Source organism: Scardinius erythrophthalmus (genome assembly GCF_964197995.2).
Source record: "Scardinius erythrophthalmus genome assembly, chromosome: 5".
In the NCBI taxonomy this organism is placed as follows: Eukaryota; Metazoa; Chordata; class Actinopteri; order Cypriniformes; family Leuciscidae; genus Scardinius; species Scardinius erythrophthalmus.
The window spans coordinates 28,196,446-28,218,136 of NC_138225.1; the positions used below are offsets into that span (position 1 = coordinate 28,196,446).

The window sequence follows — 21,691 nt, forward strand, 5'->3', positions numbered from 1 at the left end:
TATGCAACAACCTGATGGATTTGTTCTAATGTCATACGCTTCTTTCATAAAGGATGAAAGGATAAAAACAAGGCATTTAAAAAGCAATAAAACAAGACTGGATAGTCACACACATATTTATATTTTAATGATTTGCATTGAATCTGTCCTGTGAAGATAGTTTGGGGGAAAGTAGCCTAATAAAATAATGAGTAATATTGGCTGGAATGTACCCAATAATTTGGGGGCATACTGAAATGTAAGAAAAGCAAGCTATTCAAAGACTGTTAATGGTTGTGTAGTCTTAATAACAGCCATTGTAGCATATCGGATAGTATAGAACACAGGCCTGTTTCACAGACAGGGCTTAGATTAAACCAGGATTATACCTTAGTTCAGTTATGGCATTTAATTGCCTTTTATAAATATGCCTTAGAAAAAGAAAAAAAAAAACATTAGGCTACTGGTGTAAATCTTGAGACAAAACAATGGCCATGACATATTTTGAGATCAATATCAATATATCAGTTATACAAGTTTTCATCAAGACAGCTCAAACATGCATTTTAGTCTGGGACTAGGTTGTCTGTAAAACCGGGGGAAAGTCTTGTGTAACCAGACCAAGATCCGCTAGAGTTATACTTGTGGACACTTGTTTACTTACTATTTCATGCCTCAAGCATTTAAAGCCACTAATCTACACACTTAATTTTTTCCTAAAGTACTTGCATCATCAGCTCAGTATTTTGAAAGCACATCTTTGTTTCCAGGTGGACTGAGGAACCCTGACTGTCGGAAATTGATTTTTGGAGGCTGAGACTAGATAAAACATGCTGTACATGAGAGATAAAAGGTATGGTGTAAAACACTGTTATTTTGTTATCCAATAAGGAAAATGAGAAATTATTTGCTTGTTATGTTTTTGTATGTAAATAGTTGTTTAAAGATCATTTGCATTTACATGCATGTGTGGCTTACCATATTTGTAGACAGTGCTGCTAAATACTCTCATAAACATATAGATTTTTAAGCACAACAAACACCATGTTTGTTGTAGTACAGGAGCTTGTCCTGATTATATGCGTCATACTCTGATTAGTTCTCCAGTGCGACGGCTCGGCCTCGGACCGACAGCTCTTCAGTATCCCAGGAGAGCCTCACCTAGTTAAGGAGGCTTATTAGATTTGTCCTATGAGAGGAACGGAGAGTAGCTGAAGAGAAACACGGCATATGGACATAGACTTGTGTCCTGCCTAATTACAGGCATTATCTCATTTGCTATTGTAAGGTACTGTTGTGCCATCTTCCATTTATTTAATTATGCTTTTCACATATTGGCATGGGGGCCATTTGGACAAAATTTCCACGCGGAGGGGGTTTTACACGGTTTTAAAAAAATCTGTCTTTTCAGGAGTGTGCTGCAATTTGTCAAGCAATTAGCTACACTAATTAAATTTTTGTACCTCTAATCAAACGAATATGCTAAAACATTCTTGCTGCTGCCAGTCCGATGTCTGTTCACATTTAACTTGATGGTTTAAAAGAGGCTCCTACTCTGGCTCCCCTCTCCACTTAATCACCTCATTTGCATTTTATATTGGTAAATCAAATTAAGCACCCGTAGCTTTTAACTTGATTGACTGTGGCCAGGTCCACTCAGATGGGACTTTTTGCAGAAAATTAGACCAATTTTAATGTGTGCAGAGCCTAGTTCCCCGCATTCAGCAAATCACATTCACTCAGCTAATTAAAATGATTTTGCCCCCTTTATGTGTGTACGCTCGCATGTGAGTTTGCCAGGGGTTTTGATAGATTTGCCCACCTGGTGTTGTCTGTATCCTTTTCATGATTTTATAACAGAGAGTTGTCTTTTCATCTCCCAAAGGAAGGGGCCCAGGCATCAAATGCAAAAAATAAAATAAATAAATAAATAAGTCGTGGCACTCCACCGGCTTGCTGTGACTGCATTTCTATTATTTTAGGAATCAACAGTGAATGATCTAATCACTATTGGGAATTTTTATTCAGATAGAACATAATGTTGCTTTAGAACATATGGATTCAAAGGCACAAACAAAAACTCATGAAGATGTAGTACATTTAAAATTAAATTGAATTAAATCAATACGATTGTTTTTTTTTGCATACAAATATTGCGTATTATTTTCTTGAAATCACAACATTAATAAAAAATAAAAAACATCACATATTTGTACATGGCCACTACAAAAATCATGATGAAGGCTGTAATAAAAGAACAGGGAAAACGAGGAGAAGAGAAAGAGAGAGGGGGGTTGGAAAAATGATGTGTTGAGGGAATAATCCTGGGCAGGCGCAATGGATGCAGCTCTCGAGGACGAGGCCTTGTGCTGCTGCCCGCGTGCTCCCCGTGATGTGACAGTCAGCTTAATTGCAGCTTTTAGGATCATTACTGCTAGAATGTGAATGTCAAAATGGACAAGGCTCTCAGCCCCTTTGACAAACAAGCGCCTTCCATTTTGCAACTTGAGCAACCAAAGATATAGAATAAGAAAAAAACCAGAATTCAATAATGTTTCTAGCCTGAGCAATCTAAAAATTTATATTTTGTTCATGCACAAAAAAAAAAAAACACACTGGTGGAAGTATTCATTTTCATTGGATGGATTAAGACAAAAAAATTTACTAGATGTTTAGGCTAGTCCACAAGCTTTTTGTTTGTATGTTTTATTTTTATTTTGTTGATGCATGGGATTTATATGTCTGACATTGTTGACTAAAGGGATTTTAAGGTTTTAAGAAGGCTCTTATAAGCTAATTAGTTCATATGTTGTAATATTTGACCTTTATACATTAGTCTACCAGAATTATCTTGAATCACTAATTGATTTATTTTTATATTAATTTTAAAAAATGATTTCCTCTTTAATTAATATGGCTCATAAACCACATTTTGTAGCTTTTTATTGCCAACATACTATTACAATAATAGAGAAATCATTTGCATTGAAGTACAAAAGCAGTCCTGTCAAACTAAAGTCTCTGAAATAATGTATAGCACATATACTGTTGAATAGACGGTGTGCAAGGTTGTTTTTCAGATGTTTTCAGAATTTTTTTAAAATGTAGAAATTCAGATGAGAAACAAATACGAGTGAGTGATTCAGTGTTTAGCCCATGCATATCAGAGAACCCACTGCCCTCTACCCATCACATAAACTGAAGAGGGCCGGAATCAGTGTCTCTTGGTAATATGCATAATCGCTGAGGTGCCCGTTCAGTGGTTTTCAGTCAAGCTTGTTTTTGTTTTTTTGTATGTTTGCAGAGTGTTTTTGACAGCAACTCATATCGAAACTGCATGTGACAAAGGTCAATGTTCTCTAGATTTCTACAAGCTGGAGAGCACAAAGGCCAAGTGTGTATTTGTATTGTGTTGTATGAGAGCAGCTATGATAGTCATAAACAAATCAAAAATGAATGCGTGGATGAGGTTGCAAATTGTTTTGTGTGTGCGTGTGTTTGCATAGAGTTGGACTGTTCACAAGTAGATCTTGCATTTTAAAAAGATGCATCAACAACAGCTTTTTTCACCATTATTTACTGAAGGCCGGAATACACGTCATGACTTAAAATCAGAACAGATTTTGAAACGCTAGGCTTCACTTGGCGACTTTGTGAATAGTTACAGAGGGAAAACTGAGCATCATACGCTAAACGACTGAGGATCACACTCTGCCAGACTTTCAAGTCGTTCCAAACACAACAAACTCGTGCAGACACGTGTCTCATGGCTAGGAGACGCATGGCAATTGAAAATATGACATCCTCTGACTGGATGGATTCTTAAATTTTTTTATTTATTTCGATCTCCATTAGCTGCACACAAGCAACTACTCTTCCTGGAGTCGATAACATAGTTATCGGACTGGATGGATTCATAGTCTGAAGCTAAAAATGTAAAGTCTTCGCCCATCGTACACTACTCGATATTTCTGTGAAAAATGCCAACTCCATCTGGCCAAATTCTGCAAACTGACTCTGTCGTTCAGTAACTAGTTTTGACCCGTCCAGACTGCAAATCAGGGCAAAAGATCTGTTGTGTAGTGTATTCCAGGCTGTGTACTGCGAGAGGCCCTTCAGCCCTTCATTTCAAGAGCATTTACCAAACATTTCACAACACTTTCTTAGTCAGATTACTGAAACATACTACTCCCCAGGAACTAGCCTTATAAAATGTGGGCTTAATCTTTTTTAGTGCGCTATCAAGGAACTGAACTGCTCAATTCCCCAAGCAGGGCTTCTGGATTGCAACGGTGCAATGATTCAGAGGCAATGTGCAGCTGAAGGGGTGTAGGTTAAAAGGAGGTGTCTTTTGGTTGGGTCTAAATGGTCCATATGTAAAGCTGTTTGCGATGTTAAGTTGCCTTTTGTGTGGGCGTCTGCAAAGCAAATAAATAACGTCCCATAATTTGCAGCATGGCAACACGTCGCGCGGGGAATGTGCAGGTGAATAATTTGCATTCGAGATGCCCGTCCGACGTAGTCGTTAATCTCTTTCATGTGCACTCGTAAAAGTGCCAGTGTGATGGAGTCAAGGCAGAGCGGCTTATTGGTGGACAGGTTAAATACTAGGACACCCATGACATGCCTGCTTTCCCACACAGGACCTTGAACGGGGCCGTCTTACAGATTCTCCACGTCATTATTAGGAAGCACATAATCATGTCACAGGGAAAGCAGTTTGTCCTATTAGTGCCTTAATTAGTTGTGGCATCTCTGTTTAGATGTCTGGAATGTGTAGCTCTAAATTTGTTCATTTCACCCACAATGGTTAGAGTTTACCGATTAAGTTAACCCCCACTGTGTTAAACAAGCAGGTCTGCTATTCATTATGATGGGTGTATGCACTGGTTAAATCATTTTGTGTTGATTGCTATTGGTAAACAATGATGTATATGCAAATAATGGCTCTTTTGTATGTTGACACGGTAAGACTTTTCTGATGCATGCTCTGGTATTGTTTAGCTCTAAATGCTTCTTTTGTGACATTGCCCTTGTTGCCTAACAGAAATATTGATGGGATGATTATTTGGGTTAATTTAGATCCTCCAGGAAGATGAGGGGTTGTATTCTGTTATTGAGTCACATTTTCTCTATCATTGGACAATTATCCTTCATTGAAAAATCTGTCTCTGCACTTTTGCCTTGTAGCCTAATATTTTTTGGTCCTTTTCCTCCCAGGGAGAATCAGTATTAGATTCAATATAAACACTCATAATGGGGGTAGTAGAGGATAGTGCAATCTTCAACATAATGCTGGTGTGCGAGACCCCTCACACTCTGACAGCTTGAGAAGCCTCGTGGAAATATTTCTTTTGAAGATAAATTACGGCAAACGCCTCCAGAATATCTCGCATCTGAACCCTATAGTCTTTACAAGCTAATATGTCTCGTATTCTCTTAAAGATATTGAAAACATAGTGTATCAAGTCAGTCCTGCACATCATGTAACCATTAATTGACAATTAATTGAACTTGCAATATGTTGTTCAGGTATTGAAATATTAATGTAAAACTCAGGGGGTACACAAAGAAAATAGTTTAGATCAAGGTGACAAAAACGTTGGCCGATCCTTAAATTAGTGTTATGAGTTGAGACAGTTATTCAACCTATGCATATCTAACACAATGTTGAAAATATAGATAGGTAGACAGATAAAACCATTGATTGAATGATTGATTGAAGGGTTTTCTCCCTGAGAAATGATGCATCAATGCTTATGAAAGCAAAAGGCAGCAAATTATATATGCAGTATTTTAATTAGTTGTCTTAAAAGAAAGACAACAATGCAGCTTTTGTAAGGAAGTGAGTCATTAAATATACATCGCGTCTGTATATAAATTATGCTCTCGCTGGAAAGACTGTAAGGTTAGAAGACACGGTTATTTCAGTTTTAAAACGGCACCCTCAAAGCGGCCACCTCCACGAGACACTGTCGCCCTGCATCATATTCTGATTATTCTCAAGCGGGTGAGGCAGGATAGCAACTGACGGAACTGAGAGTAAAACAGGGCATCGGACAGTACGTGAAGAGATAAGACTGATTGTGTGTTTTCAGACATCCTCACCTGTGAGGCCCAGGGGCCCCTCTCTTCTATTGAGAGTCACTCATAGACCTTTCTCTCCTCTTGGGGCCTCCTGATCAGTATAAGCATAATAATCAGACTCAAATTGGCTGTGAGGGGGAAAAAAGGGAGACTATTGAGTCACAAAGCATTAGTGCATGGCTGTCCCAGTCGACTGCTTCCATGAACAAATGATTAAGGTGTACTCTTTATACATTTTTTATAAGTGCTATCTCTGCTGGATATCAGCCAAGCAGGTCCAAGTAGAATTGGGTCTTTCCACTGCTTTTAAAACAGACGTTATATAGTCGACTTATAGGCCTCGAATTACTCATGTGATTTTTTTTTTCTTTTTTTTTTCTGAAAAGCCATCCCATTGGATTTCTAAGGAAGCATAGTGTTTTGTCTCCTGTTAAAGAGACTGACACCGGAGCAACGTGACTCTTGTCATTGTGGGCTTTATCGGTGATCTTCCTCTGGATGTGAAGGGCTTTGCCCTGCCACCTGTTCAGGCCTTCAACTTCTCCGAAGCTGCATATCATGATTTCTCATCAAAACTGCTTCCAGACATGAGATTTATAATGCCGTGGTATCATTTCTCCTAATGATTTATGACTTGCATACAGTTATTTGTAGAATTCAAGTAAAATATCAAGTGGATAGATCTGATAATACTGTAGGTTTATATTGATCATTTGTTTGTTGTGCATGTTTTATTTAAGTGGCCATTTTATTTAAGATAATGCTTAGTGTGTCATTTTTATTTTCCTACAACTACTATTAAAATCAAAGAAAGCAGAACGCTACTTGCTGGAAGGACCTTGTGAAGTAATCCCAGAAGGTGTTCTTTGGTTGAGTTTCAAACACATACTTTATAACAGAATTCAAGGCATTTCTCCCGGCCCCAAAAAAGAAAAAAGCCTTTATTCACATCATGCCTAATCAGAATAGAAACATCAAAAATAGCTACAACACTGCAGTGCACACTGATGCATTTCGGCCTTCAGCCTTCAGCCAAAAGAACCATAACAGAGGGACCTATAATTTAATATACCATTATAATATAATATACCATTACGGGGGGAACAATAATATTGTTACCCATTATAAAGAATAATAATAATATTAAAACTAGTATTAATATTAATTCATATTTATAATATTATATTGTACTTTATAATGGGTAACAATATTATAGGTCCCCCTGTAATGGTTCTTTGGTTTCTCCCAACACTACAGAGTAACTAATTACATCTAACTGCGACTCATTTTGTACCTGACACACTCTGAGGAAGGCTGAAGGCCGAAATGCATCAGTGTGCAATGTTTTAGCTGTTTTTGATGTTTCTATTGTGATTAGCCATGATGTTAGTAAAGGCTTTTTAACTTTTTTCAACCAAAAAAAGTGCCTTGGAATCTGTTCTAAAGTAATTGTCTATAAATCTTCACTAAATAGAAACTCGCAGTCAAGAGGGGTGCCGGTACTGATTGAAATAGTACTGATTTCACCCAAAAATAAAAATGTGGCCATTTGCTCACCCTCATATCTTTCCAGGCCTGTATGACTTTCTTTCTTCTGCGGAACACAAAAGATGTTTTGACGAATGTTCGGAACCAAAAAAACATTGGAGCACTTCCATTGTATTTTTTTTTTTTTTTTTTTTTCTCAAAATGTCTTAGAAAAAATAATAAAGTCATACGGTTTTGGAACAACATGAGGGTGAGTAAATGACCAAATTTTTATTTTTGGATGAACTATCACTTTATTATTCTAGCACAATAAATGAAAAAATGTAAACAGAATAAATCATCAAGGTGTGTGTTATGTCATGATTTTGCAATTACTGTATATTCACTGGTAGCGCACAAAACATACACATGACATTTAGTCCGATAGTTGACATAAGGAGAGTCAGGTGTTTTTTAGAGCTATTTGATGATTTAGTTGATGCCTAGAGAGGATTTGCGTTGCCTTGGTTTCTAAGATGGTATCAGGCTTGTGGGCTGTTTAATGCATTGTAAGCTCAGCGCTTGAGTTGCCATGACAAGAGTTACATGTGAATTTATATAAGGTTATAAGTCTGTGTGATCTCATTTCTGATAAGAGGTGTGTAATGGATATTCTACTCTGCAGAAACTAATATGTTCACGTAAAGTAGAATTAAGTATATTATGACAACTATATAGTTTGATATGAAATAGATTTTGTGTATTAATGATTTGTCATTTGAGAATGACACTTGCCAGGTCATCACATACTAATGCATCATTGTTTGTGTGACATAGTAAATAAGTCTTCGTTCTTTGACCATTTTTTCATAGTCAGAGATCAAATCAGAGTAGCAAATATGTTTTGTCTTGTTTCTTAACCACATCATATAACTTTTTTTGCTGTGTATAAAATATAACTCTCTCAGTCTATCACTGTTCAAAAACACTATTGCACTTTTTTCACTGAATTTTTTTTTGCTGTGTATTAAATATATCTCTTTGAGTCTATTTTTTTTTTTTTTCAATTTGTGGTAAGATGGCATCCTCAGTTTCTATTATTATATGTTTTCTTCAGTTAGTCTGTAACCCCATGATCTATAAGTTCTCATCAAGACAAGACAATTACAGGAGTCCTGTAAAGTTGTTTGAACCAGAACATAAAGAAATCATGAGGTGTCCTCATAAACCATAGATGTGAGACTTAGGTGCTTATCTTCGTAGATTAATCATGTGCCCCTTGACCTATTATAGACAGTTCTATTTCCCCATCTCTTTTATGATTTTAAATAGTTTTGGTAAAAATCTGTCGGCATCTAAAAGGGACTTCCATCACAGTTAGTTGTAAGAAGCCTGCTTCCTAAATAAGTGTGTGCCATATCCCTATATAAAGTGTAATATACCGTGAGCAGATGTAGAGCTGAGAAATAGAATTGAAGTGGGAGAAATTTCATTGTCAGATTTCAGATCTGAACTTAATGTTATCTGTTTACACTAAAAATAAAACCTGAGTGTGTTGATGTGTAACACATTGATTGAGCTGAATGAATTATCACTATCAGAGTAGAAGTTGTTTAAGGTTTCCCTAAATTTTTAGTTTGTGACATTTAATTTAGTTCCCATATATTGTCTGCTGACTTGCTATATGGAATGCTCAAAACTGTAAACTCTTTTAATCAATACATTTTTGTTTTGGTTACAAAAAAAACCCTTCATGAACACTGCACCAAACTTAGCATGAAACCTCTTGCTGTTGTCATGAAACGTGTAAACCAAACTCGACACCACCAAGTTTCCTTCTCTGTATGTCAATGTCATTTTATGCCATCATACTCCCAATGAGGCTGGGTTGACGGCTTCTGCCCCTGGAAAAGAATGACAAGTCGGCCCAGGGGGCTGCTGTGAAGAGACTTGGGCTTTTCTGGGCCTCTTTTCAGCCCTGAGCGTGATTGCCCTGTGGATCTGTAAAGCTCAATTCACAGGACGACGTACCTCTTAGCATCCTTTTTTCACACGTGCCATGCTGACAAGTAACACTTGGAGTGTCCTCTTCATCGACACATTCCAAAGAGGATCGGGCTTAAGCAGCACCTCTCTCTCTCCCTCTCACTCTCTCTCTCTAGATCTGCTGACAGATTCTGAAAGTCTCCAGAACAGCCAATGTTGAAAATGCCAGCTTTCCTCAGACATTCTGTCCATCCAAACTCTTAAAGGAATAGTTCACCCAAAAATGTCAATATTTTACCCTCATGTGGTTCCAAAACTGTATGACTTTCTTTCTTCTGTGAAACATAAAAGATTTTTTTTTTTTTTTTTTTTGTCCAACTGAACCCTTCTTCAAAATATCTTCTTTTGTGTTCGTACAGGTTTGGAATGACATGAGAGTTTTTTTGAGAGGGGTTTTAGGTTGGTGGTGGTTGAGAATCCCTATAAGCAAAAACTCAGTTGCTATCAAAATCAAGCCAATAGTGCAGCTCTTGATAAGACTGATCAACTTTTCATCCATAGATAATTTTCCACCTGTTGTTTCAGGTTAGGAACATGTACTGTTCATACATGTTATCTATTCTGGTATGGACTTATAAATGGCCAAGTAGCACAGCCTCCTTGACCAACACTTGAGCAAGAGATTAAAAAAAGATACTGTTCCTCTGCTTTCATATAGGATTCCTTGTTAAAAAATAAAGGATAGTTTACCCAAAAATTAAAATTCTGTCATCATTACCTTGACTTTGTTTTTATTTTTGTGTGTGTCTGGGCTGTCAATGAATGTCAGTTAGCTTCGATGTTGTTTGTATCCCAATGCTCTTTAAAATATCTTCCTTTGTGTGTCGCAAATAAAGTCATACAGGTTTGGAACAACATGCGAGTGAGTAAATTAATTTTCATTTTTGTTTTTTAATAATGTTACTTTTAAGTCTCATTCTTCTAATATACAGTAATATTCGTATAAAATTACAGCAAAGTTCCGTCAACCATCTGCCATTGGTTGCCACCGCTGAACAATTGTGGGTTGAGCTCACCAGCCTCCCTGGTGTTGTGACTCTGTGGTCAGGCTTTGGACCTTGGGGAGGGATTGCTTGCCCGGTTCACAATGCAATCGGGTCTCATCCAGGAGACTGTGATTGTTCCATGGAGCCTCCTCCAGGTACAGTGCTGCTTTTGTTCCAGTAAGTCAGCAATCTGAATGCAGTCCGGGAGGCTCGACCAGCTTTGGGAACTATTCTATCAGGAGGCTTTGTGCTACCCAACGGCCTTCTAGCTGTGGAGGACTAGAGAAAAGAGCTGACATTTTAAACAGGGGATCGGTGCTTCGCAGAGGTTCGATGCCATTTAATGCGTTGCTCAACAAATGACCTAAACAGTGAAGCATCACAAATTTGGCTGTGTTACGCTAGATATTACTATTTCCTATTTGCTTTCATTTTTCTTCAATCATGGTCACATTCACAGCTTTTCTGACTCACCAACATGTGACTCTGAATCCCAATGTGCAACGAGCCACAGTTCCAGCTGAATGGACCTGGCTGTCATAGGGGTTGTGCTAAAAGGCTACACTTTTATCGACAACTACAAACAGTACCATGAAAGAATTTTCACATTATCAAAACAAACCGAAAAAAAGGGGGAAAAATATAGGCCTATATTTATAAAAAAAAAAAAAAAAAATGTTGATTACTTAAAAAAAAAAAAATTAAAATGAATTAACATTAAAAGGCTAAATGTGCTAATGGTCATCTTGTTTTTAAGGAATTTGTTTTAATAATGATAAAAACTTAATGAAAATAAAAACTATTTACTTGCTTGACATGACAAAATTACTTTTTTAGAGTTATGTAATAATAGGAAATGATTATAGACATTCATAAATGAGTAAAGCTTTGCATGTTTAGATTTGTCTTATAAGGACTATCATCTAATATTGCCTAATGTAATGTTGACATTGTTATAGTATTGTGCTTAACTGAAAGGCTAATTCAATTTGCCTTTACTTTTAATTGGAATGCAAATAGAAAATGCAAAAATAGCTATCTTAGTTTGGTAAAACCACCCCTCTTGACAGTCTTTTTACCTTTAAGTAAAAAAAAAAATGTATTTGCTAGAAGAATGTACAGTATATAATAATACAGGTATACAATAATAAAAGATTAACGCAAAGATAATTTATATTATTACAGATAAGCCTGTTAAGCATCCAAATTACCTCGATTTTCAGCAACTGTCTGCACAAAGGAAAAAGCTCAGTGGAATTATGCCCAGAGTCATGGGCCTGTAAAGAGGCATTGTCAAGGTCATTGTACCGGCAATTGGCATGAAAGTCAGTAGAGTTGTATATTGATGTTTAATTCTGTTACTTAATTGTTTGTAGCCTACTTTAGCAAGCTCGCTGCAGATCAACATGCATATGAATAACATGGTGATTCTCCAGTGTAGTCACTGTTAATCTAAGTGGTGAAACACGCCATCTGCTGAGGTTGATTTTCTCCTCTTTCTCAATGCTATGTATTCAAAGACCACTGAGTGATTAACTAGTACAGAATTTTCATTTTTGGGTGAACTGTCCCTTTAAGGGTGCTTTAGCGTGCAGTGCTGTTAATCACATTATATGATAAAACGAGCATCTTGCCTCTGTTTGTGCGATATATTATTATAATAGCAAACCTCAAATTGACATGCGAGAAACAGGCTACAAAATGGTCACATTTAAGAAACCGCCACGTGTCCGACCGTTTACTTACAGTACACGTCAAATGTTTATTGATCAAATATTCCTGAAGATAACTCTACATATGGCGTTGTTCTTACATCAGTCTTTGATCAAACGACAGGACACGTCAATTATGATAGATCATTCGGAGTCGACAATATTCTTTTCTCCCTTTTTACTTCTTCAGCAAGTAAAAGTACACAAAAGTGGCATGTCTTTCGACAATAAATAATAAAATATTTTGTAATACAGGAACAAAACGAAACCTCCAGAGCTAATCAGTCATATTTAACTTAACTTAAACCTATACACATCTTTGGGAAAGAAAAAAGTTCTTGGACGGACACAAACACATGAAATTCCCACACAGCTTGTGGCAAAATAGAGGTAGCCTATACCTTGTTGCAATGCTTTAGTTCTTGAAAAGAGACCATATAACAAAACTAATCGCAGTAGACCTCGGCTGCCATACTACCCTCTTTTTGTCCATTTCGATCTTTTTATAGAAACAGAATAAACAGTCTTGGTTTCATTATAGACTAGCCTACTCACGTTGCGCACACAAGTAGGCTATGAATGTATATATTAGACTACGTTCTCTTGCGTCTTATATCCGTAGAGGTCCATTGATTTGTCATAAAAGTGAAAAAAATGTAGAGGGATTTTTGGCAAAAGTGTAGCCGACCAGGTCCACCCGGCCGCGGAGCACTGCAATGATCATGTCAAGTTCGGTGTGTAAATACGTGCGCCGGTTGGATCCACTTTCGCTGGAGTTTAAATGGTCTTTTCGCAACACTCGTTGGACTTGCTAGGTTGGAGTGTGTTTAAATCCCATGATTGTCATCACAGTGTATAAATACAACCAGGGGTTGTTTCGATATAGAGGCCTCGTGCAGTTGGTAAACGGGTTTTTATTCAGGAGCGGCCCGAAATGACAGGGATGGAAGAAACTTCTCGAGCCTCTCTCTGAGATTGCTTCCCGGACACGTCCTTTCCCAAACTTCAGGTGCAGGAGATAATCCACTCGCCTAGGCCTCTATAGGACTTGCTACCATGCTGTTTGGTGTATCTGGCAGTTGCGAGGACATTGACGCGACCTCGCTCCCTGTGGAGTTCGAGCCTGGCCCTCCTTCAGAAAAATTCACCTAAAACGGAAGAGTTAAAGAGTACGCTATTATTATTGTTTGATCAATTATTATTATTACAATTATTATTCATTTTATTAGCGGTGGTTTTAATACGGCTACTGGTAGGCTATTATATCTTTACGCACAGTTTTGCGCACTCACCAGTTGCTGGAAAGCAGGCTGGTCGATGTCACTCTGCAGTGCGAAGTCACTCAGGACTTTCCAAGGCGGTTGGTAACTCTGCACCTCCACTTGGTTTGCCTGCAAACCACCGTCATGTCTCTCTGGACTAGTCGCCACCATTGGAGTCCCCGTCATCCCCTGGATGTTCTGCAGATGACCACGAATAATTTATAGAAGTTCGATGTTCTGAGACCATAACTGAAATCGCCATAACTACAAGACAAGACCTTAAGGTTCTGAATATACATACAAACTTTATTAAAAAAAATATATATAAAGTTATAAATATGGTAAACAAAATATCATCTTTTATGTTTCACAGAAGAAAGAAAGTCATACAGTTTTGGAACGACATGATATAAAGAAATTAAAGACCTATGCAATACGGAGTTAGGCTATAGGCTATTTTATTGTATGGCTATAGCTTAACAATATTTATAGCCTCTAATCTTACCGTTTTGTCGTTGGGTTGCTGCTGCTGGAGTTGTTTCATCAGTATGCTCCTCTTTTTGTCCTTGCAGCGCTTGTTTTGAAACCAAACCCTGATGACTCTCGGGCTGAGACCCGTCATCTCAACGAGCTGCTCTTTCATGAGGGCGTCGGGTCGAGGGTTGGCATTGTAACAAGTCCTCAAGGTATGGAGCTGTTTTTCGTTTAGGACTGTCCGGACGCGGGTTGTTTTCTCAGGTTGCTTGTGCACGTGAGGTCGAAGCGCAGGCTGACGTGCCGAAATGGGCTCTGCTGCAAGAAAAACGAAACGAAATGAATAATTGTTGAATGCAAAGTGATTTTATATAATGTCCTGAATGTGTGAAGACTGCGAATCCAGCGGTCAGCTGTCCAGCGGTCAAACAAGTAATTTAAACGAATATGTCGGAAGTACCCGAGGGCCATCTAAGGTGGATGTAGGCTAAATATGTGAAATAATAATAATAATAACAACAATACATTTAAAAAATCACTGAAAGACGGAGTGTTAGTTATCTCATATTTTCTATATATTTGATGGTCTTTTTTCGAGACCGGGGTCGAGAGGAAATCTCTCCATAAGCGTACAAATAAGTTTTAGACATTTCTTTCCGTAGAAATGTGTTTCTTGCTAGATGCAATTTTTATGCGTGTATTGGCGAAGAGAGTTTCCTTTTAATGAACTTGAAATGCAGCCATGGTTGCAATCCCTTTTCTGGCAATTATGTTCCTGCTGAATGCAATAAATTTGGAGGGCGAGTATGACTCGGATAGATAGGTTTACGACACTTAATTAAACCAATGTGCATACCTCTGAATTTTAAATAATCAGGTGCGCGCGCTGTGCAGCCCAAGACATGACTTGAAAACAAGTATCAATAAACCTGCATTAACAACTGATTTTGTGGTGGTTTACATGATTTTAAATAAGGTGGATTATTGCAGTGAATATTGAACAGCAATAGATTTGCGAGTTAAACGCGTATAAGACTTATTTTAGGGGGCCTTTAAATGTGGAGTATCAACAACTCTGATTTGTAATATCAGTTTAATTTAATAAACAGTTATTTAGAACATCTGCCAAATGCTCTTACAGTAGCTAATCACATACACACATGATACATTATTATCGTACTATTATATTTCTATAGCATAACAACATTTAAGATTAAATGACATTTTCTATTTGTGAAAAGATCTCCTTTATTTCTCAAGTACATGTAGCCTACAAGCTGACGCGTGGTTGAACTCTAATCAGCAGAGAATATGTATTTCATGTATGAATAGCCTAGCTTAAAAACGGACAAACAGGAATAAAACCAGTAGCCTAATGCTGTCAAACCATCACACTCTTGTGGTTGGCTTGTTAATAACATAATTCGCGGATGGTTATGGCACAACATTTATTAATCATAAGTTTTAATTTCTTAAAATATAATGCCATTATTTTTTTATTTTTTTGTCTTGAACGAGTTTTTTTTTTTTTTTAAAGGTTCATAAACTTTGTGTCTTGGCTATATAAATTCCCTCAGACAAATAGCCAAATCCCCCGAGTCCTTGAGCAAACAACGCTTTGTAAGTTGTAGAATAGTATGCCTACCTGCCATTTGTAAAGGTCTCGCCGGATGTAATGGGCTTAATGGGTCACCAGCACCCATTGTTGCCCGTTCCACCACGTCATGGTCGGCCCTGCAGAAGAGCCCGTCTTCCCGCAGAGCGAACTCATCTCCCGGGATGAGCTGCCGACTACACGCCACACATCTGAAACACTCAATATGATACACCTTCGAGCGTGCTCTCATCACGAAGTCATTCTTGCTGAAACCAATGTTGCATTTAGCACATTTGATCCCGTATAACCTGAAAAAAGAGAAACACAAGTAGGCTACATTATAATGTGTAATGTGTTTGGGTAAAAATAAACGGCCACTAACGATTTCAACAGCTAGCCTACTCGACATGAGAACAATATAAAAATACTGAATATATGATTGCCTAACCGAAATTATAATTGTAAGAACAACAAATGCAAAGGTTTAAAAAAGACAACCACACTAGAATTTAGCCTACTTAATTATTAAGTCGGTCAATGATTTAGTAAATATCAAAATCCTTGTGTAATTATTGTTAGCCTATTATTATTATTATTATTATTATTATTATTATTATTATTAATAGGCCTAATAAATTACAGCATTAATAATAATTAATAATAATAAAAGTAATAGGCTAATGACACTTCTCTTTGGCGTATTTTTAAACAGTGGTGTTTGTCCCTCACGCATGGCCTCTTAAAATAATGCTACATTCATACTGTCAAAAATGTTATATCAATATTGCGATGAAATTTTGTAGAGTTAAGCTACATGCGGCAACACTACACATGAACAAAGCCCCACAATAATTGTGGAGTAATTGCACTGCAGACTCATTTAAGACCAGAGATTAGCATATAGGTGCTGTCCAGTACAAAAAAAAAAAAAAATGAATGACAGCATGCTGCCGTAATGCACCAGTGAATAATGAGAGGTTACTGTCATTCAGACATCCACACTCGAAAACTAAAACATGACCTAAATGATCAGCGTTACCTGATGTAGTCCCGTTTACAGTAAGTTTTTCCTTCTCGGACAAAACATGTACAGGATTCGTCCAGATACTGGTTACATTCTGCACATTTCAAACACGCCGCGTGCCACTCCAGATCCGGGGACACGCGCAGAATATATTGGTCATGGATTTGATTCCCACAGCCGACACACAACGAGATTAGACGCTTTTCTGATTGAAAGAGAAAGCATAGGAAATTTAAATTATGTAGGCTATATATATATATATATATATTTAATTATAGGCACTATACAATCTTCTTGTATGTTTTGAATCGCCCAAAAAAAAAAAAAAAGTTTTTAATCGCCTTAATTTCCCAGTGATATCTACTATAAATTTGTGGGTAGAAAAAAAGATATTATGACATTGTTTAAAAACGATACTGGATGCTAAAAACGATACTGGATTTTGAAAACTGTATGACTGAAAAGTGACCGAAATAGAATGTTACATTAGAACCGACATAGGCTATAGGCTGGCCTAATCGTTCTTATTCCTAATGATAATAATAATAACAATACATTAAATATTAAATGGCTTGGAAAAGGCCCCGTTTGTAGTGATTTAAACTGAGGAAGAGTGGTATTAGCCCATATGAGGATCTTGTCACGATCCCCTCGGTCTGTTGACAACTTTGAAACAAACTTCTAAAGTCATGCATTGATCGGCAAACAGGCATGGTTCATTGTAAATCGCCAATTTTAGCAGTAAGTGTCATCAGACACATATATAGATATTAAGGCATAACTTACTTTTTGGTGGATCCCCCATGTCTCCCATGTCAAGAAAGTAAGGCGGTGTTAGGTCCACTTTAAAACCGGACAGAAGGCCCTTAGTGCCCGTGTTTTGATCTGTGAAGGTGGGAAAGTGGACGAGGGTTCGAGGTGTTGCAGGACTTCCCGGAATCGAGATGCTTGCGATTAGAGTTAGGGGTGTGTGTTGAGCTCCTGTGCTTGGTCACAGCATTGATGGGCCACTCTTGTCCCTATCTCTCTCTCCCTCTCTCAAACTCCGTCAGCTTCGGCTCTTCTCTCTCTCTATTGGTCTGACGTAGGACACTCATACGTCACCTTTATGAGAAGCTGATTGGTTATGGAAAGACGACCAGCTGTTCGGAGCCCAGGCCGATGAGTTGTTGCATTTTACTTTACTTATTTCATTCATACATTTTTTCTAATTTCTGTCGTTTTTGAGGAATTAAATCGACCCGAAAAATGTTGAGAGACAAATAATAATTAAATAAAACATTGTTCATAGCATTGCATGTTTAAAGTCTATAGCCTACTTTAATGTTTATCTAAACCAGTATGCTAATTTGAAGCAAGTGTTTTCAGTCATGAGAATTTTTAAAACTTTCTTCAAAATAACACAAATAGGCTATAGTAGGCTATACCTATTATTTCAACAATATTCACGGCAACTGAAATAGGCATATTCGCACAAATCTTTTAAAGTGAAACCTCTTGTAGGATATTTTATATCCAGTCGTTATGATAAATAATGCATTATATGAAGTAGGCTAGGCTAAATGATGTAAAGATGTAGCCTATCTCTGTTTTGACTGGCGGACATGTGAAGTGGATCTCCGTCGACCAGTGGCTACAGATTTTCGCAGGGAAAGGCGCAAATCCATAGGCTATAGGCTATGTTTAAGCAGCTGCACACATGCAGAGGTGCATAACACGATTGAAATCGATGGCACATTTCAGGGTTGTCGCTATTCAAACTAAAACGCAATTACATCACATAATTGCAGATTATGACCGTTTTAAACTGCGCGAGGCACGTGGTAGACTAATATAATCTCAATGTAAGGGATGGATTGGTTGAACAATATAGCACATAGTTGCCAAATATCCTGAACCTTTTACGACATGGCAAGTTTTACTGAATTTTTTTATTTTATTTTTGTACTGGTGTTAAACTATGAGCTGTCACTTCAACCCAAATCATTTAGATTAACATTGTATTTAGGCTAACTGTATTTTGGTGGTTTGTTTAAAAAAAAAAAAAAAACTTTATATATGTCTTTTGAATCGTTATAAATGTCTTTTAAATTGACAAAAAAAAAAAAAAAAATTAAAGTCCATCTTAACGTATCTGTAAGTCTCCAATTGACAGTGATGTACAAGACAAACCAAGTGGCCGAAATATGACAGCAGGGTTGCAGTCAGCAGAGCGTCGCTATAACAGACACAAACACGCCCTCTTGTGTTAGCAACATGACCCAAAGCAAACCCACCAAACAAAGACATATGGAAACATGGGCGAGAGCTTGCATTGTTAATTCTCTAATCTGCTCAAATATTAATAATAATACGTGTTAATAATTAATTGATCATTAATACACGTTAAATGGTTCGTGCATCATCGAATAGCCTATTTGAGAATTAAAAACTCATTTGAAAGAATAAACATTTCAAATGATGGAAGGCATTGTTTCTGCTACAATAGGTTATACTCATCGTGTTTCTGTCTTGTGATTACCAGATATATCAGATGTAAGATCACAGTTACACAGCTGTATGGTTACATTTGGGGAAAAACTATGTTCACTGGTCCTGTTAGTATAGTGACAATACCAACATTTTGCTTAAACCCCAGCATGGTACTCCCCTATTTGAGCAGGAGAACGAGATCTCAGCGAGACCGATTTGAAACGTGTGTGTGCATGTGTGTGGCCTGGTAAACCCTACATTAATGGGCCAAAATGTCCCCACAAAGATGGCAATATCTGAAATCCTTGTCCTTGTAAATCATAGGCTACTAAGTGATGTTTTTTGAAAATGTAAAAATGCAGAAAGTTTTCTTTGATGGGTAGGTTTAATGTAAGGGGATAACATATACAGTCTGTACAGTATAAAAATCAATGGAAAGTCCCCATAAAACGTGTGTGTGTGTGTGTGTGTGTGTGTGTGTGTGTGTGTGTGTGTGTGTGTGTGTGTGTGTGTGTGTGTGTGTGTGTGTGTGTGTGTGTGTGTAATAGTGATGGGTGATTTATAGCAGCTTGCATTTGTATTGCTGTACAATACAATGTGACCACAATTCATCAAATCCTTAAACCATTGTTTGAATGAATCCTTATATACACTGTGTATTCAGTTCAACATCAAAAAGTGCATCAAAAAGAATTACATAACAAGAGAATAAAACCAGTTGTGAAGGTATATTCTTCAGCAACATTCATTTAATTCATTTTAAACATTTCCAATAAGCAAGATTTTTTATATTTTGCTAACTGGTTGACAGATGTTTTTTTACCCGTTATGATCAATTACTATAAAAGAGGGACAATGTATTCATTATGTCATGATGGTAAGTTTTTTTTATGTGGGTGCTGGGATATACTGTTTTCTTGTAAGCAATGCTCCACCCAAATCATCAAATTTCAAATGTATAATTACGAACAGCCTAATCCCAACCCAAATCTAGGATGTTCAGTCTTACTATGTTGAAACAAACACTCTGATTAATTGCTTACGATGGAATGTCTCCGATCATAATGTGACAGCTTTACTTGTGCATGTTGATTTCAAACCTACGAAGATCCATCAATGATCTCAAAACAATGATTATTTGCTTTAAGGCTTAAAGTATTCATGTTACTCTGTGTCATACTCTTAACGAGAATACCTACAATCCTTACTGTATGATAATCACTGGATAACAGCTCGGGGAGGAGCCAAACAAGACACATTTGTGGATTTGTTTTTATTTATTTAATTGGTAACACTTTACAATAAGCCCTCGTTTGTTAACATTGTTAACACACACATTTGTTTAAGTATTTATTCATCTTTGTGAATGTTATTTAATAAAAATACTGTCATTGTTTGTTCATTCATGTTCATTCACAGTAATGTTAACAAATACAACTTTTACGATTTTTTACGATAAAATCAATGATTTTAACAATGTATTAGTAAACGTTGAAATTAACATTAACTAAGATTAACAAATGCTGTAGAATTATTGTTCTTTCTTAGTTCACGTTAACTGATAATGAAACCTTATTGTAAAGTGTTACCAATTTGGTAATATATATTAACTCTTTCTGTCGTTTTTTTTATTAAGTTTCTAATTGTGCTAATAATAACGAGGCCGATAAATTAAGATGATGTTAGAGCTATCTTAAGAATTCAGGTTTTTAGTATACCATTGCATGCCGTCTGAATAGAAGTATGAACCTTATCATGACCTCATTAACCTCCAGTTTCATTGATCACCTTCACCAGCTTGGCTGAATTTGGAAATGCCTCTGAGGGGTAATGGAGGATATAGGGCATAACCTGAAGGATGTGTGCTATTGACAAAATACAGTTTATGTAATGTCATTCAGTTCAATAGAATGCATTAGTTCCCTAGGTATGGAGAGAGAGAGAGAAAGATAGAGAAGAAGCAAATCTATTTTGTGATGGGTTGCTTTGAACAACCTCTCGGCCTCTCAGACTGAAGAGCTTGGATGCATGTATTCTCTTGGAAAGGTGCCTGTATATGTGTGACATTACTATAGGGTACCAGTTATAGATTTCTTTAATGAGTTGTTTATATGGTTGCAGTGTTTTGTTCTCAAAGACCGCAGCGGCGTGTGCTCTCCCAGCCATTTTCAGGAGAAGAAGTCTCAAGTGTGCTCTCCCAGCCATTTTCAGGAGGAGAAGTCTCAATGTGCTTGTAAATTTAGGTGGTTAGATTTGATGCATAAGTCTCCCTCAGCCACAGTCGGTTCTTACAGCTCAGCAGGAGTCCTTCGAGATGAATGGCAGGAGCAGCGTTTCAGCCACTTTGTGTGTGTATGCGCGCGTGTCATCATTTCTTTAGACCTAATGCTTTCTTTTCTAGCTGAGATCTCTTCACACTAAGCAACTGTGTGTTTGCGTTTCAGTGAGTGCGAGTGTGTCCACGCTAGATTTTCTCTGTCTTTAAAAATGACTCGTTGTGATTACAGTTTAGCATGTTCTGAGGAAGAGTGCTAAAAACACACATTTCAGCAAGAAAATCATAGAGCTTTAAAAAGAGGCTTCTG

The 21,691-nt window shown here is 37.2% G+C and overlaps 1 protein-coding gene across 1 annotated transcript; it reads right to left on the reverse strand.

Moving 5' to 3' along the window:
- Nucleotides 1-12,305: 12,305 nt before the first annotated feature.
- On the reverse strand, nucleotides 12,306-17,715 carry isl1a (ISL LIM homeobox 1a). The gene is made up of 6 exons (XM_081365135.1): nucleotides 17,421-17,715; nucleotides 16,650-16,839; nucleotides 15,659-15,918; nucleotides 14,045-14,331; nucleotides 13,570-13,737; nucleotides 12,306-13,425 (listed from the first exon to the last, which is right to left on the reverse strand). The coding sequence occupies exons 1-6, from the start codon at nucleotides 17,446-17,448 to the stop codon at nucleotides 13,309-13,311; spliced, it is 1,050 nt and encodes a 349-aa protein (XP_081221261.1). The 5' UTR covers nucleotides 17,449-17,715; the 3' UTR covers nucleotides 12,306-13,308.
- Between the last annotated feature and the right edge of the window lie 3,976 nt (nucleotides 17,716-21,691).

Coding starts and splice junctions, on each gene's coding strand:
- isl1a (XM_081365135.1), bottom strand. CDS start 17,448: ATGGGAGACATGGGGGATCCACCAAAAA. Junction 15,919..16,649: donor TGTAAACGGGACTACATCAG/GTAACGCTGATC, acceptor CTCTTTTTTCAG/GTTATACGGGATCAAATGTG. Junction 13,426..13,569: donor AGCCTGCTTTCCAGCAACTG/GTGAGTGCGCAA, acceptor CTTCCGTTTTAG/GTGAATTTTTCTGAAGGAGG.